This window comes from Salvelinus fontinalis, chromosome 21 (assembly GCF_029448725.1).
Source record: "Salvelinus fontinalis isolate EN_2023a chromosome 21, ASM2944872v1, whole genome shotgun sequence".
NCBI classification, from domain to species: domain Eukaryota; kingdom Metazoa; phylum Chordata; class Actinopteri; order Salmoniformes; family Salmonidae; genus Salvelinus; species Salvelinus fontinalis.
Window position 1 is genome coordinate 1623402 of NC_074685.1, and position 15167 is coordinate 1638568.

The 15167-nt window shown below is 43.7% G+C and overlaps 1 protein-coding gene across 5 annotated transcripts in view; it reads right to left on the minus strand.

Moving 5' to 3' along the window:
* The window catches only part of LOC129818041 (one cut domain family member 2-like), a 58677-nt gene extending 43820 nt beyond the window's left edge, over positions 1-14857 (minus strand). The window contains exons 1-2 of one of the 5 annotated variants that reach the window (XR_008753888.1): positions 13503-14854; positions 9372-9458 (exon numbers count right to left, since the gene is read on the minus strand). Coding sequence is in view for 4 of the 5 variants with exons in the window: in XM_055873567.1 (XP_055729542.1) it covers positions 9372-9458; positions 13513-14629 (1204 nt within the window). In the remaining variant the exon portion in view is untranslated. Of the gene's footprint in view, positions 1-9371; positions 9459-13502 lie in introns of all 5 variants that reach the window. The other 4 variants (XM_055873567.1, XM_055873565.1, XM_055873566.1 and 1 more) reach the window with 4 other exon arrangements.
* Between the last annotated feature and the right edge of the window lie 310 nt (positions 14858-15167).

The following is a 15167-nucleotide window of genomic DNA, read 5'->3' on the forward strand; positions in this document are numbered from 1 at the left end:
ATGAAGAGAACAATAAAACTATAGTAGGCCTACTTTACCAGTGTGTCAGAGTTTACTTCACACTACATTCCAATTAAGATCCAGCAATGTAAAGTCAGCTAATAGGTCTGATATCAGCTGTATGGGTCATTTCCCAAGTGGCATCTTATTACCTAGGTCTATACGGTGCACTAATTTTGACCAAAGCCCCTAAGCCCTATTGGCCCTGGTCAAAATAAGTGTACTAAAATAGGGAATAGGGTGCCATTAGAGGACACAATCAATAAGTTCATAAGGAGAGTATAGCTAGAGTAGTGACATAGAGGATGGAGGGTGTCCTGGAGATGGATCAATATTCTACCACGAAACGTAAGCAGTAATGATGTCTGCTCTTGTTCACAGACACACAGAGACACAAACCGACCAGGCGTAGTTACACAACACAGCAGGGTCACGTTTACCAGCGTTTATACAAGCATCAGGAAAGCTTTAAGAATACAATACATAGCCTATCTAAAAATAAAAAAACGTCTGTATACTGTATAAAGGCTGTTTACTGTAGTGTAAATACCAGAAATACATTTGGGTGAAAGAATACTCAACAATCATAGCACTTATAAAAATGACTGATGATTGGCTGAGGAGAAAGTGATGATCAAATGATTGTGGGGGGCTGTCTTGTTAGACTTCAGGGCCGCTTTTGACATTATCGATCATAGTCTGCTGCTGGAGAAACGTATGTGTTATGGCTTTACACCCCCTGCTATAATGTGTTATGGCTTTACACCCCTTTACACCCCCTTATGGCTTTACACCCCTTTACACCCCCTTATGGCTTTACACCCCTTTACACCCCCTTATGGCTTTACACCGCTGCTATAATGTGGATAAAGAGTTACTTGTCTAACAGAACACAGAGGGTGTTCTTTAATGGAAGCCTATCAAATATAATCCAGTTAGAATCAGGTATTCCCCAGGGTAGCTGTTTAGGCCCCTTACTTTTTAAATGTTTTACTAACGACATGCCACAGGCTTTGAGTAAAGCCAGAGTTTCTATGTATGCGGATGACTCAACACTATACACGTCAGCTACTACAGCGACTGAAATGACTGCAACACTCAACAAAGAGCTGCACTTAGTTTCAGAGTTGATGGCAAGGAATAAGTTAGCCCTAAATATTTCTAAAACTAAAAGCATTGTATTTGGAACAAAACATTCACTAAACCCTAAACCTCAACTAAATCTTGCAATAAATTATGTGTAAATTGAGCAAGTTGAGATGACTAAACTGCTTGGAGTAACACTAGATTGTAAACTGTCATGGTCAAAACATGTTGATACAGTAGCTAGGATGGGGAGAAGTCTGTCCATAATAAAACGCTGCTCTGCCTTCTTAACAACACTATCAACAAGGCAGGTCCTACAGGCCCTAGTTTTGTCGCACCTTGACTACTGTTCAGTCGTGTGGTCAGGTGCCACAAAAAAGGACTTTATGCAATTTTTTTTGCAAAACAAATGGAAAATTGCAATTGGCTCAGAACAGGGCAGCACGGCTGGCCCTTGGATGTACATAGAGAGCTAATATTAATAATGTGCATGTCAATCTCTCCTGGCTGAAAGTGGAAGAGAGATTGACTTCATCACTATTTTTATTTATGAGAGGTATTGACAAGTTGAATGCACTGAGCTGTCTGTCTAAACTACTGGCACACAGCTCAGACACCCATGACTACCCCACAAGACATGCCACCAGAGGTCTGTCTAAACTACTGGCGCACAGCTCAGACACCCATGACTACCCCACAAGACATGCCACCAGAGGTCTGTCTAAACTACTAGCACACAGCTCAGACACCCATGACTACCCCACAAGACATGCCACCAGAGGTCTGTCTAAACTACTAGCACACAACTCAGACACCCATGACTACCCCACAAGACATGCCACCAGAGGTCTGTCTAAACTACTGGCACACAGCTCAGACACCCATGACTACCCAACAAGACATGCCACCAGAGGTCTGTCTAAACTACTGGCACACAGCTCAGACACCCATGACTACCCCACAAGACATGCCACCAGAGGTCTGTCTAAACTACTGGCACACAGCTCAGACACCCATGACTACCCCACAAGACATGCCACCAGAGGTCTGTCTAAACTACTGGCACACGGCTCAGACACCCATGACTACCCCACAAGACATGCCACCAGAGGTCTGTCTAAACTACTGGCACACGGCTCAGACACCCATGACTACCCCACAAGACATGCCACCAGAGGTCTGTCTAAACTACTGGCACACAGCACAGACACCCATACATACCCCACAAGACATGCCACCAGAGGTCTGTCTAAACTACTGGCACACAGCTCAGACACCCATGACTACCCCACAAGACATGCCACCAGAGGTCTGTCTAAACTACTGGCACACAGCTCAGACACCCATGACTACCCCACAAGACATGCCACCAGAGGTCTGTCTAAACTACTAGCACACAGCTCAGACACCCATGACTACCCCACAAGACATGCCACCAGAGGTCTGTCTAAACTACTGGCACACAGCTCAGACACCCTTTCATACCCCACAAGACATACCACCAGAGGTCTGTCTAAACTACTGGCACACAGCTCAGACACCCATGACTACCCCACAAGACATGCCACCAGAGGTCTGTCTAAACTACTAGCACACAGCTCAGACACCCTTTCATACCCCACAAGACATGCCACCAGAGGTCTGTCTAAACTACTGGCACACGGCTCAGACACCCATGACTACCCCACAAGACATGCCACCAGAGGTCTGTCTAAACTACTAGCACACAGCTCAGACACCCATGACTACCCCACAAGACATGCCACCAGAGGTCTGTCTAAACTACTGGCACACAGCTCAGACACCCTTTCATACCCCACAAGACATACCACCAGAGGTCTGTCTAAACTACTGGCACACAGCTCAGACACCCATGACTACCCCACAAGACATGCCACTAGAGGTCTGTCTAAACTACTAGCACACAGCTCAGACACCCATGACTACCCCACAAGACATGCCACCAGAGGTCTGTCTAAACTACTGGCACACAGCTCAGACACCCTTTCATACCCCACAAGACATACCACCAGAGGTCTGTCTAAACTACTAGCACACAGCTCAGACACCCATGACTACCCCACAAGACATGCCACCAGAGGTCTGTCTAAACTACTGGCACACAGCTCAGACACCCTTTCATACCCCACAAGACATGCCACCAGAGGTCTGTCTAAACTACTGGCACACGGCTCAGACACCCATGACTACCCCACAAGACATGCCACCAGAGGTCTGTCTAAACTACTGGCACACAGCTCAGACACCCATGACTACCCCACAAGACATGCCACCAGAGGTCTGTCTAAACTACTGGCACACAGCTCAGACACCCATGACTACCCCACAAGACATGCCACCAGAGGTCTGTCTAAACTACTGGCACACAGCTCAGACACCCTTTCATACCCCACAAGACATACCACCAGAGGTCTGTCTAAACTACTGGCACACAGCTCAGACACCCATGACTACCCCACAAGACATGCCACTAGAGGTCTGTCTAAACTACTGGCACACAACTCAGACTACCTTTCATACCCCACAAGACATGCCACCAGAGGTCTGTCTAAACTACTGGCACACAGCTCAGACACCCATGACTACCCCACAAGACATGCCACCAGAGGTCTGTCTAAACTAGTGGCACACAACTCAGACACCCATGACTACCCCACAAGACATGCCACCAGAGGTCTGTCTAAACTACTGGCACACAGCTCAGACACCCATGACTACCCCACAAGACATGCCACCAGAGGTCTGTCTAAACTACTGGCACACAGCTCAGACACCCATGACTACCCCACAAGACATGCCACCAGAGGTCTGTCTAAACTACTAGCACACAGCTCAGACACCCATGACTACCCCACAAGACATGCCACCAGAGGTCTGTCTAAACTACTGGCACACAACTCAGACACCCATGACTACCCCACAAGACATGCCACCAGAGGTCTGTCTAAACTACTGGCACACAGCTCAGACACCCATGACTACCCCACAAGACATGCCACCAGAGGTCTGTCTAAACTACTGGCACACAGCTCAGACACCCATGACTACCCCACAAGACATGCCACCAGAGGTCTGTCTAAACTACTGGCACACAGCTCAGACACCCATGACTACCCCACAAGACATGCCACCAGAGGTCTGTCTAAACTACTGGCACACAGCTCAGACATCCATGACAACCCCACAAGACATGCCACCAGAGGTCTGTCTAAACTACTGGCACACAGCTCAGACCCATGACTACCCCACAAGACATGCCACCAGAGGTCTGTCTAAACTACTGACACACAGCTCAGACACCCATGACTACCCCACAAGACAGGCCACAAGAGGTCTCTTCACAGTCCCCAAGTCCAGAACAGACTATGGGAGGCGCACAGTACTACATAGAGCCATGACTACATGGAACTCTATTCCACATCAAGTAACTGACACAAGCAGTAAAATTTGATTTAAAAAAACAGATAAAAAAAACACCTTATGGAACAGGCAGACACTTCCTGCTAACAACAGACAGGCAGACACTTCCTGCTAACAACAGACAGGCAGACACTTCCTGCTAACAACAGACAGGCAGACACTTCCTGCTAACAACAGACAGACAGGCAGACACTTCCTGCTAACAACAGACAGGCAGACACTTCCTGCTAACAACAGACAGGCAGACACTTCCTGCTAACAACAGACAGGCAGACACTTCCTGCTAACAACAGACAGGCAGACACTTCCTGCTAACAACAGACAGGCAGACACTTCCTGCTAACAACAGACAGACAGACAGACACTTCCTGCTAACAACAGATAGGCAGACACTTCCTGCTAACAACAGACAGACAGACACTTCCTGCTAACAACAGACAGGCAGACACTTCCTGCTAACAACAGACAGGCAGACACTTCCTGCTAACAACAGACAGACAGACACTTCCTGCGAACAACAGACAGGCAGACACTTCCTGCTAACAACAGACAGGCAGACACTTCCTGCTAACAACAGACAGGCAGACACTTCCTGCTAACAACAGACAGGCAGACACTTCCTGCTAATGACAGACAGGCAGACACTTCCTGCTAACAACAGATAGGCAGACACTTCCTGCGAACAACAGACAGGCAGACACTTCCTGCTAACAACAGACAGGCAGACACTTCCTGCTAATAACAGACAGGCAGGCACTTCCTGCTAACAACAGATAGGCAGACACTTCCTGCTAACAACAGATAGGCAGAGACTTCCTGCTAACAACAGATAGGCAGCCACTTCCTGCGAACAACAGACAGGCAGACACTTCCTGCTAACAACAGACAGGCAGACACTTCCTGCTAACAACAGACAGGCAGACACTTCCTGCTAACGACAGACAGGCAGACACTTCCTGCTAACAACAGATAGGCAGACACTTCCTGCTAACAACAGACAGGCAGACACTTCCTGCTAACAACAGACAGGCAGACACTTCCTGCTAACAACAGATAGGCAGACACTTCCTGCTAACAACAGACAGGCAGACACTTCCTGCTAACAACAGATAGGCAGACACTTCCTGCTAACAACAGACAGGCAGACACTTCCTGCTAACGACAGACAGGCAGACACTTCCTGCTAACAACAGATAGGCAGACACTTCCTGCTAACAACAGACAGGCAGACACTTCCTGCTAACAACAGACAGGCAGACACTTCCTGCTAACAACAGACAGGCAGACACTTCCTGCTAACAACAGACAGGCAGACACTTCCTGCTAACAACAGATAGGCAGACACTTCCTGCCAACAACAGACAGGCAGCGAGTCTAACTGACATCATTTCACTGCATTCAACCATATCAAAGACTGCACAAAGGATGGATAGTGAGGTTGCTTACCTCTCTCTCGCACACACACACACACACACACACACACACACACACACACACACACACACACACACACACACACACACACACACACACACACACACACACACACACACACACACACACAGTGTCTCCTCTTTCTCTAATCAACAGGATGATGGTTGGAGCCCGGCAGCCTATCTAGGAATCACAGTGTCCACACAGCCAGCAGTCCAAAGGTTCGTAACCAGACTTATTTATTAGCTCTGTGAAACAACCAATCACAGCTCCCTCTCATTGACTTTTAGTGATGTCACTGTACTGATAAGGAAATAGTCTCAGAGGGATTTGGGGGAATAAAATCTTGTTCCCCTTATCTACCGTCAGGGTTTATACACGCACGCACGCACGCACGCACGCACGCACGCACGCACACACACACACACACACACACACACACACACACACACACACACACACACACACACACATCAGGATAAACTCAGACCCAGAAGATGCAACAGTGTTTTGTGCTTTTCTATGACAAATAATCCTCACAATACTAATTATACTACTCCTTATAACACTAATTATAATACTCCTTATAACACTCCTTATAACACTAATTATAATACTAATTATAATACTCCTTATAACACTCCTTATAGCACTCCTCATAACACTCCTTATAACACTCCTTATAACACTAATTATAACACTCCTTATAACACTCCTTATAACACTCATTATAACACTCATTATAACACTCCTTATAACACTCCTTATAACACTCCTCATAACACTCCTTATAACACTCCTTATAACACTAATTATAACACTCCTCATAACACTCCTTATAACACTCCTTATAACACTAATTATAACATTCCTTATAACACTCCTTATAACACTCCTCATAACACTAATTATAACATTCCTTATAACACTCCTTATAACACTCCTCATAACACTAATTATAACACTCCTCATAACACTAACTATACTACTCCTTATAACACTCCTTATAACACTCCTCATAACACTCCTTATAACACTAATTATAATACTCCTTTCAACACTCCTTATAACACTCCTTATAACACTCCTTAAAATACTGCTCGTAATACTCATTATAATACTCTGTATATTCCTCATTATAATACTCTGTATTTTGCGCATTATACTATTCCTCATAATACTCCTTATAACACTTACCATGATACTCCGTATAATACCCCTTATAATACTCCGTACAATACTACGTACAATGCTAATTATAATACTCCGTGTAGCGCTAATTATACTACTCCTTATACCACTCCGTATAATACTACTCGTAATACTCCTTATAATATTGCCTAAAATACTCTGTACATTACTCATTGTGATACTCCTTATAATACATCTCATGATACTCCTTATAATACTAATTATAATACAATTTCAGACACATTATAGCCCTGTATCAACCATATATTAGTGTATTATATTATATACACGACCGACAAATATATCCTAATAAAAATCACAAAACCAGTAAGATTCTGAAAAGTATAATTTGTTTGATTACTACATAATTCACACATCCAAGCAGGGTTTTGGTTCAGTGCTTTTGTCTATAGGCAGACAGGGGTTGCATGTGACCAGGAGTGAGTGAGTCAGTGTACTTTTGGTTTTAGAAGAGAGCAGGGAGGGGGGGGGGGGTCAACTTTGCCCTTTTGCACAAGCTGTGTGTTGACAGCAGGAAGATGACAAGGTGATACAGAGAGTCACTGTTGGACTGTGTGGTCAGTCAGACCAGGCTAGCAGATTATCTAATAGCTAATGCTTTAACTGGAGAGGAGAAATACTGCCACTCAGCCTGCTGTTATCTAGACTGGGGTTGGAAAACACATTGTGATAGTGGGACACATGTTGCTCAGTGAAACACACTGTGATAGTGGGACACATGTTGCTCAGGGAAACTGATCTGTGATAGTGGGACACATGTTGCTCAGGGAAACTGATCTGTGATAGTGGGACACATGTTGCTCAGGGAAACTGATCTGTGATAGTGGGACACATGTTGCTCAGGGAAACTGATCTGTGATAGTGGGACACATGTTGCTCAGGGAAACTGATCTGTGATAGTGGGACACATGTTGCTCAGTAAAACTGATCTGTGATAGTGGGACACATGTTGCTCAGGGAAACTGATCTGTGATAGTGGGACACATGTTGCTCAGTGAAACTGATCTGTGATAGTGGGACACATGTTGCTCAGGGAAACTGATCTGTGATAGTGGGACACATGTTGCTCAGGGAAACTGATCTGTGATAGTGGGACACATGTTGCTCAGTGAAGCACACTGTGATAATGGGACACATGTTGCTCAGGGAAACTGATCTGTGATAGTGGGACACATGTTGCTCAGGGAAACTGATCTGTGATAGTGGGACACATGTTGCTCAGGGAAACTGATCTGTGATAGTGGGACACATGTTGCTCAGGGAAACTGATCTGTGATAGTTGGACACATGTTGCTCCGGGAAACGGATCTGTGATAGTGGGACACATATTGCTCAGTAAAACACACTGTGATAGTGGGACATATGTTGCTCAGGGAAACTGATCTGTGATAGTGGGACACATGTTGCTCAGTGAAACACACTGTGATAGTGGGACTTATGTTGCTCAGGGAAACTGATCTGTGATAGTGGGACACATGTTGCTCAGTGAAACTGATCTGTGATAGTGGGACACATGTTGCTCAGGGAAACTGATCTGTGATAGTGGGACACATGTTGCTCAGGGAAACTGATCTGTGATAGTGGGACACATGTTGCTCAGGGAAACTGATCTGTGATAGTGGTACACATGTTGCTCAGGGAAACTGATCTGTGATAGTGGGACACATGTTGCTCAGGGAAACAGATCTTTATATTGTAGTTTATAAAACTGGCTCATCTCAAAGTAGCTGTGAAGTCATCAACTCACTGGATAATGTAGCACTGTCAAAGAACCCATGCACACATTACCTACTGACAAAAAAAACGAAATTATTTCTTTACTTTTCTAAACAACCCCCTCATCATTTTTAAACTGATAAATGTCTGGGTTAATGGTTGTGTTTTCATCACAATGTAACTAACTAAGACCCTAAGTAGGCCTACTTTACCTTAAAAGGGCCTTAAACCACAGATTAAAGACTATTATCCACAATTGGATCTTTCCAATCCAGCATTACATTTATTCCAATACCGGATATATTCTTTTTTAATATGAATCCAATAATCCTATTCAATCAATTCAAGTGGGATTTCATTCTAAATACACAATCTACCATCTACACATAATACGAGGTATATAATACGAGGTATATAATAGTAGGTGTATGTGTATCTGTTGAGCATTACTACATATTTACTTTATTGTTTTTTTGACATACCATAGTTTTGAGTCCCTGTGCACAATGTTGTCAGTGTCTGACAGAGCATCCCATTTGACCCAATCATGGCGTGCTCTCTACTGGTACCTGTAAGGGAGGAGGCACACAGGGAAAAGGCTTGGTGTGGTGATCTGTTCTCTATCCGCTGTATGTTTAACCTACTACAACATTAGGATTAATACACATTGATTTAATATTACACTGCATTTGAAATGCCATTATTACGGATTTCCCGCTTCCGTGTACATGAGATAGAAACGACACATATATACTGTACTTCACTCTTCAATGTAGATGTTAAAATATTTTTAAAAAATCTATAAAGTAAGAGATCATGTTGAATATGAATTGATTAATAATGTCCCCATTTATGGATGAGAGCACCTTATACGAATATATACAAATATGCAAACATCAAGCCTAACTGGACAGGCCCGAGCTGGAAACCCCCACACACTCTCACTCTGAATGTATGCATCAAATACAAGGAAAAACACATTTAAAAAATGTCATTTTAGGCTGCAATAATAGTCTTTACACACACGTTTAAAATGCCGTCTTTCTCAAAGTGCACTGTCAAGCCAACAAGACGAGTCTTTGGTCTGAGAATAGGTTGATGTGGGTGTGATGAGAGGAGACGCTGCAGAGATAGCTCCAGTGATGGGAAGAGAGGGTATCACCCCGCCTGATTCGTCAGCATTACTGGAACGGCTCCGGATCAGGTTCTGTAGATCAATGCGATCTGGGTCCACACGTTTATGTTATTGTTGTCAGCATTAATGCCCTTTTAATCTTGTGGGGATTATCGCCATTGATCCACTGGCTAACAGATTTGTTTGAAAAGGTGACATAACCGCATGACTTCACTGAAAGACAGGAGTGACAATAAACAGAAATTTGTGTTGTCTTAATTCTGAGCTTGGTCTTGTGTTTTTGTTCGTTAATAATCATGTTTCCATTTTGTTTTCTGCGTCCATATATATTATTTAACATTAACATCATTTTCCTTCAGTAAAGCTGTAACTATGTAATTTAATGTTACATGTGATTTTGAAAAACTGTTTTTAGTTTGTGTCTAATTTCACAATGACGCCAGAGGAATATTGTGAAACATTAGGAAACGTAGCCTACTGGCGCTTTTGATTTCACGACGTTTGGTAAGGTATTAACCTACTGATCATCTTTCTATTGTAAGAATTGTTCTAGTGTTATAACATAGCTAATGTTCACTAAATCTCCATAAATCTGACATTTTCTTTAAACACCTAAATAAAAGCCTTAGCCTAGCCATATAAATGTAAACAATGAAACGTTCGATAGTCTATAGGTGAATTATTATAAAACGTTGGTTTTCTTATGTCTCTATAGGCATATTAATTTGTTTATTGTGCCTATATATATCCAATCGTTCCTTAATTCTTAAGTAGGCTATAAGGTCCACCTGGTCGATCTCAACCGTCCATAATTATATCATGACGCCTATCCCGTGTGATTCTTTATTTGGTAAAGTTAGTTCAGCTGGACTTGTGAGTTGCATGTCAATGATGTAGGCTAGGCTAGCTGTAACAGGGAATGTTGTCGGGTCCGTGGCAGGCACCTCGAGGTGTCCGGCAGGACCAGGACAGTCTGATTGCATGCGGCAATGTGAGTGCGAGTGGAATAAGCTTGAGTCGAGTGTCACGTTTGATTTGACCAGACTAATAAAGCCGCGACGAGTCCATTTTCCCTGGGCTGAGACCCTGCAGTGAAAAGGACACCTGGAGATTTTATATTTAGTCAGTAGAAACTGTGGTATCAAATAATTAGTATACGACCAACAGCTACTGTAATGGTTGTTAATGCTTATATGCCTATTGATACGCCTGTACGCATACTATATACATTTATTTTATATAAGGTGATTCATTGGACAGTAAAAACATGCCACATTTCCAATTGCATTTACAAACACATCTTTCACATAATTCTATGATTCAGCATTTTCAATCCGTGATATGTATTTACGTCATTACACCTGCAGCACAACGAACAACGAACAAAAAAGCCTGTGCGCCCTGTCTCCACATTTTTCCTAGCTGGTTAACCCGCGACAAGCTGACGGTTTTTTTTGGTGCTCAAGCTGTTGGTCACGCAGAGATTTCTATCAATAATTCATTGAGCCCCGCGCGCTGCAGCTTCTGTTCTTCTATTCAATTCCCTGGCTGCTGCCTCGCGAGCCGATCACATAATACCTTCCCCCAAAGCCCTGAGCTGCATGGCCGCAGAGTTACGGCCATCTGTAAACTATAGTATTCTGCTGCGGGGAAGAAGGGAAGGCATTTCCTCCGTCAAATAGGCTACCAGTGAGATAGGTTATATTTGGTGATAATTTGGTGATAATTTAATGGTGCCAATTATTTTACAATCGTTCTATAACTAATACATATATATATTTAAAAGGCCTGATTCAATGTTCACCGGATTCCGGTCCAGGCATTTTACTGCTCATAGAAAGGACACATATATATATATATATGACAGATAGCATATGGAGCAACCTAATATCTTTCCATCTAAACAGTATGTTTTCCCGTGTGGCTCAGATGGTAGAGCATGGCTTTTAGGACGCCAGGCTTTTGGGTTCGATTCCCATCGGGGACAAGCACGAATGAAAATATATATACTTAGTAGTGTAATTCGCTCTGGATAAGAGCATCTCTTAAATGACTCAAATGTGCTCTGTTATTGCACTATAGCTTCGTCAAATGTCATTATCACCAATACATTAAGAATGTATATATAAATTACATCTAATGTTGTGGTTGTTTTGGTCTTACAGTATAGCAGGCTGCATTTTTTGTTGCTGATAATGCCTTGTTAGAAAATGCACACAATTTTTGAAATATTGATCCACTATTCGCCGCTGGTCTGTCTTCCTCTCTAAATCTCATCTCAAATAGACGGTATCACCTTCGGTTTTAGTCAAAACAGTCAACTTTCCACACTATACTTGTAAACATCAATATACAGCCTATACGCCTGTAATAGTGTACATTTAGCATTACGTAGCTATATCGAGTTATTAATCAGTGAAGAATAAATATATAGCATTTACTGAAATAATAGCAAATGTTTGTTTGCGTCAATATAGTCTACTACATATTTAAACGATATTTTTTGAGGATCGTGAGAACAGTGAACTAAAATAAAACGAGAAACCTTAGTAAATACAATCCACAATCAATTCTAAAAGGAAACCAACGGTTCGTTTTTTTCGCATTGCCCGAACAAAAGAAAACCGGTCTAAGTCGTTCTAAGCGTTCTCGCTAGAGGGAGCACCAGCCTTACTATAGACCAGCCGTAGATATATTTGGCCTGTTTTCAACGCATCTCTGGCTTTGATTGGAGAAAAAAAAGCTCATCACACTCAACAGCATTTTGGCATTCTCTGTCTGAAACGGTCCCCTGTCTCTTTTCTCTCTCTTTCTCTCCCTCTCCTTGACGGAACACCCACAGAAAAAGTCCAAGCAATACATTTACACAATATTCCTTAAGCTGCGTACTTCAGGTGTAAATATGTCTATTTAATCAAATAAAAAATACAATAACATTTAAAAAAATAAATAATATGCCTCCCCCATTAAAATCAAACATCAAAATACAATTTTCAGGGGGTATTTCAAATGAAGGGACTGGTGCTGTTCTCAGCGTTGCACATGTTGAAAAGCGCTGGTATCTATCTATAATAATATCAACATTAAATTATTACCACAAGTGATATTTCATCAGAAGAACTTGCTCGTCACGAAAAATAGAATTCCCCCCAAAAAAAGGTTTAGGCTACACTAAACACAGAATATTAATACCATAAATAGCTCATTATTAAATAGAGAAATAATTATAGACAGATAAATAAATTGACCTTGTCATTGATATCGATTGTTATTATGAATCAATGATAACAATACTACTACTGTAATTTGGACGAAATTCATTCATCTAGGCTTGTCAGCAGTGAGGTAGATAGATAGATAGATAGATACTGAGCTGTATTTTAGTGCAGGGCTATAGCCTGACTACTAGCAGAAAGGCAGGCAGGCGGACAGGCAACAAACAGCAGCAGAGACGGTTTTAGGTTTTATTTGAGGATACCTTGTCTTACCTGCAAGCCGTAGGGCTGACATCCTCTGAAACTCGGGTTCCTGCAGCCACTTCCACATCCTTCGAAAGGTCTCCCTTCCAGATTTAAGTTTACTCCAAGGTTTGGGGTTCCTTAAAAGGTCTGAAAGGGTGCCTTGCGAGCGACACAGCACCCTCTGAGCGAATATAGCCTGGGGGATGCTATACCGCTTCAGTTCGGCTGTGATCCTTTGTGCCACTTCTTTCGTGTTGATCTCTTCAAGCTGCCCCGAGTTGTTACCTTGTTGTCCCGAGGAGGAGGGCGGTCTGTCCCGGTTGGAAGCCAACACAGGCCCGTGGGATTGAGGGTGGCCCGGGTGCCCGGTGTGGTGCATCCCGTTCAAATGCGGCATCATACCTGCCGTGGGGCCACCGAGGCCTCGTGAGAGGTGTTGATCCCCCCTGGCCAGCATGGCAGTGTGGGCATCGAAGTTTGAGCTTAGCATCTTGTCGTGCCCATGAGTGCCATAGTTATGGAGGTTTTGCTGTGTGTTATGAAGAGAACCCAAGCCATTGCCAAGAGGGCTGCTGGCCAGGGGGGATAAACTCTGACCCATCCCGGTCATGTCCTTATGATAGGGACTGTAGAGGTTGTTCACTGCTGGTAAACATCTCTCGTCCCGCATCAGCGTGAAACTCCCGCTTACGTTCCCAGAGAGACGCTGGTGGTGGTGGTGATGGTGATGCGGATGGTGGAATTTGTCCGAAACGGTTGAAATTGGGGGTAAAGGTTGAAGTGGAGTTAACGTGGTGTATGTGCCGTTCATCCCCATCCCCGGTGGGGATGTATCACACGGCATGCTCATAGCGTGATGGAGCGGGAGAGACAATTCTGGTCGGTACTCTCCGGCTCCGTCCAGAATCGTTGCCATGCTGGACACCATGGCGGACCGCGACGATGCAGCAGCCAGATCCTGATGTAACCGCAAAGAAGCCCCCGGGTTCCGGGTGTGATGGGGGCTGTGGCTGTTCATCAAGTCCTGGTCATGGCTCAGTCCGCCATGCAGATTGCCAATGCTGTCCATTGTCATCTCTGGGTTCATGGCGTAGGCATCCAGATCCTTGGACAGGCATCGATAGGCGTTATAGGCAGTCTTCATTCAGCCCTCATTCAGTCCATTGATCTATTTAATATTTTGTGCCGGGATGGGTTTTGTTAATTCCTTCGGTTTCTTTTCTCTAAGGCCTCTCGGTTTTTTTTATTTTTTAAATATAAATTTAAAAAAATGACCGATCTCTATCAGACGGGCCAGTGCTGAGTCTTCCTAGATCCATGTCCGAGCCCTCTCCTCCTCCTACATATTCTGTTTAGGACACTGTAGCTGTCCAGGATGGGCTTGCTGAACGGACAACCTAAAACGCTGGCGGGGGAGGGCTCTTTGTTAAGGACGGCTGATCTGACCACCCGCAGTCGCTCTTTGGTTTAAACAAAGGCTTTTCATTGGCTGCCTCTCTCATATCCATGTTTACTGGGTAGAGTGCCCGTCAGAAATAAGGGTTGTTAGAGATTTAGACGCATCTCTTGCATTTGGAGTGTAATGTCACAATGTCAGAATGTCTTCTCAACTCCTCTCTGTCTCTCCTCTCTGTATCTCCTCTCTGTATCTCCTCTCTGTATCTCCTCTCTGTATCTCCTCT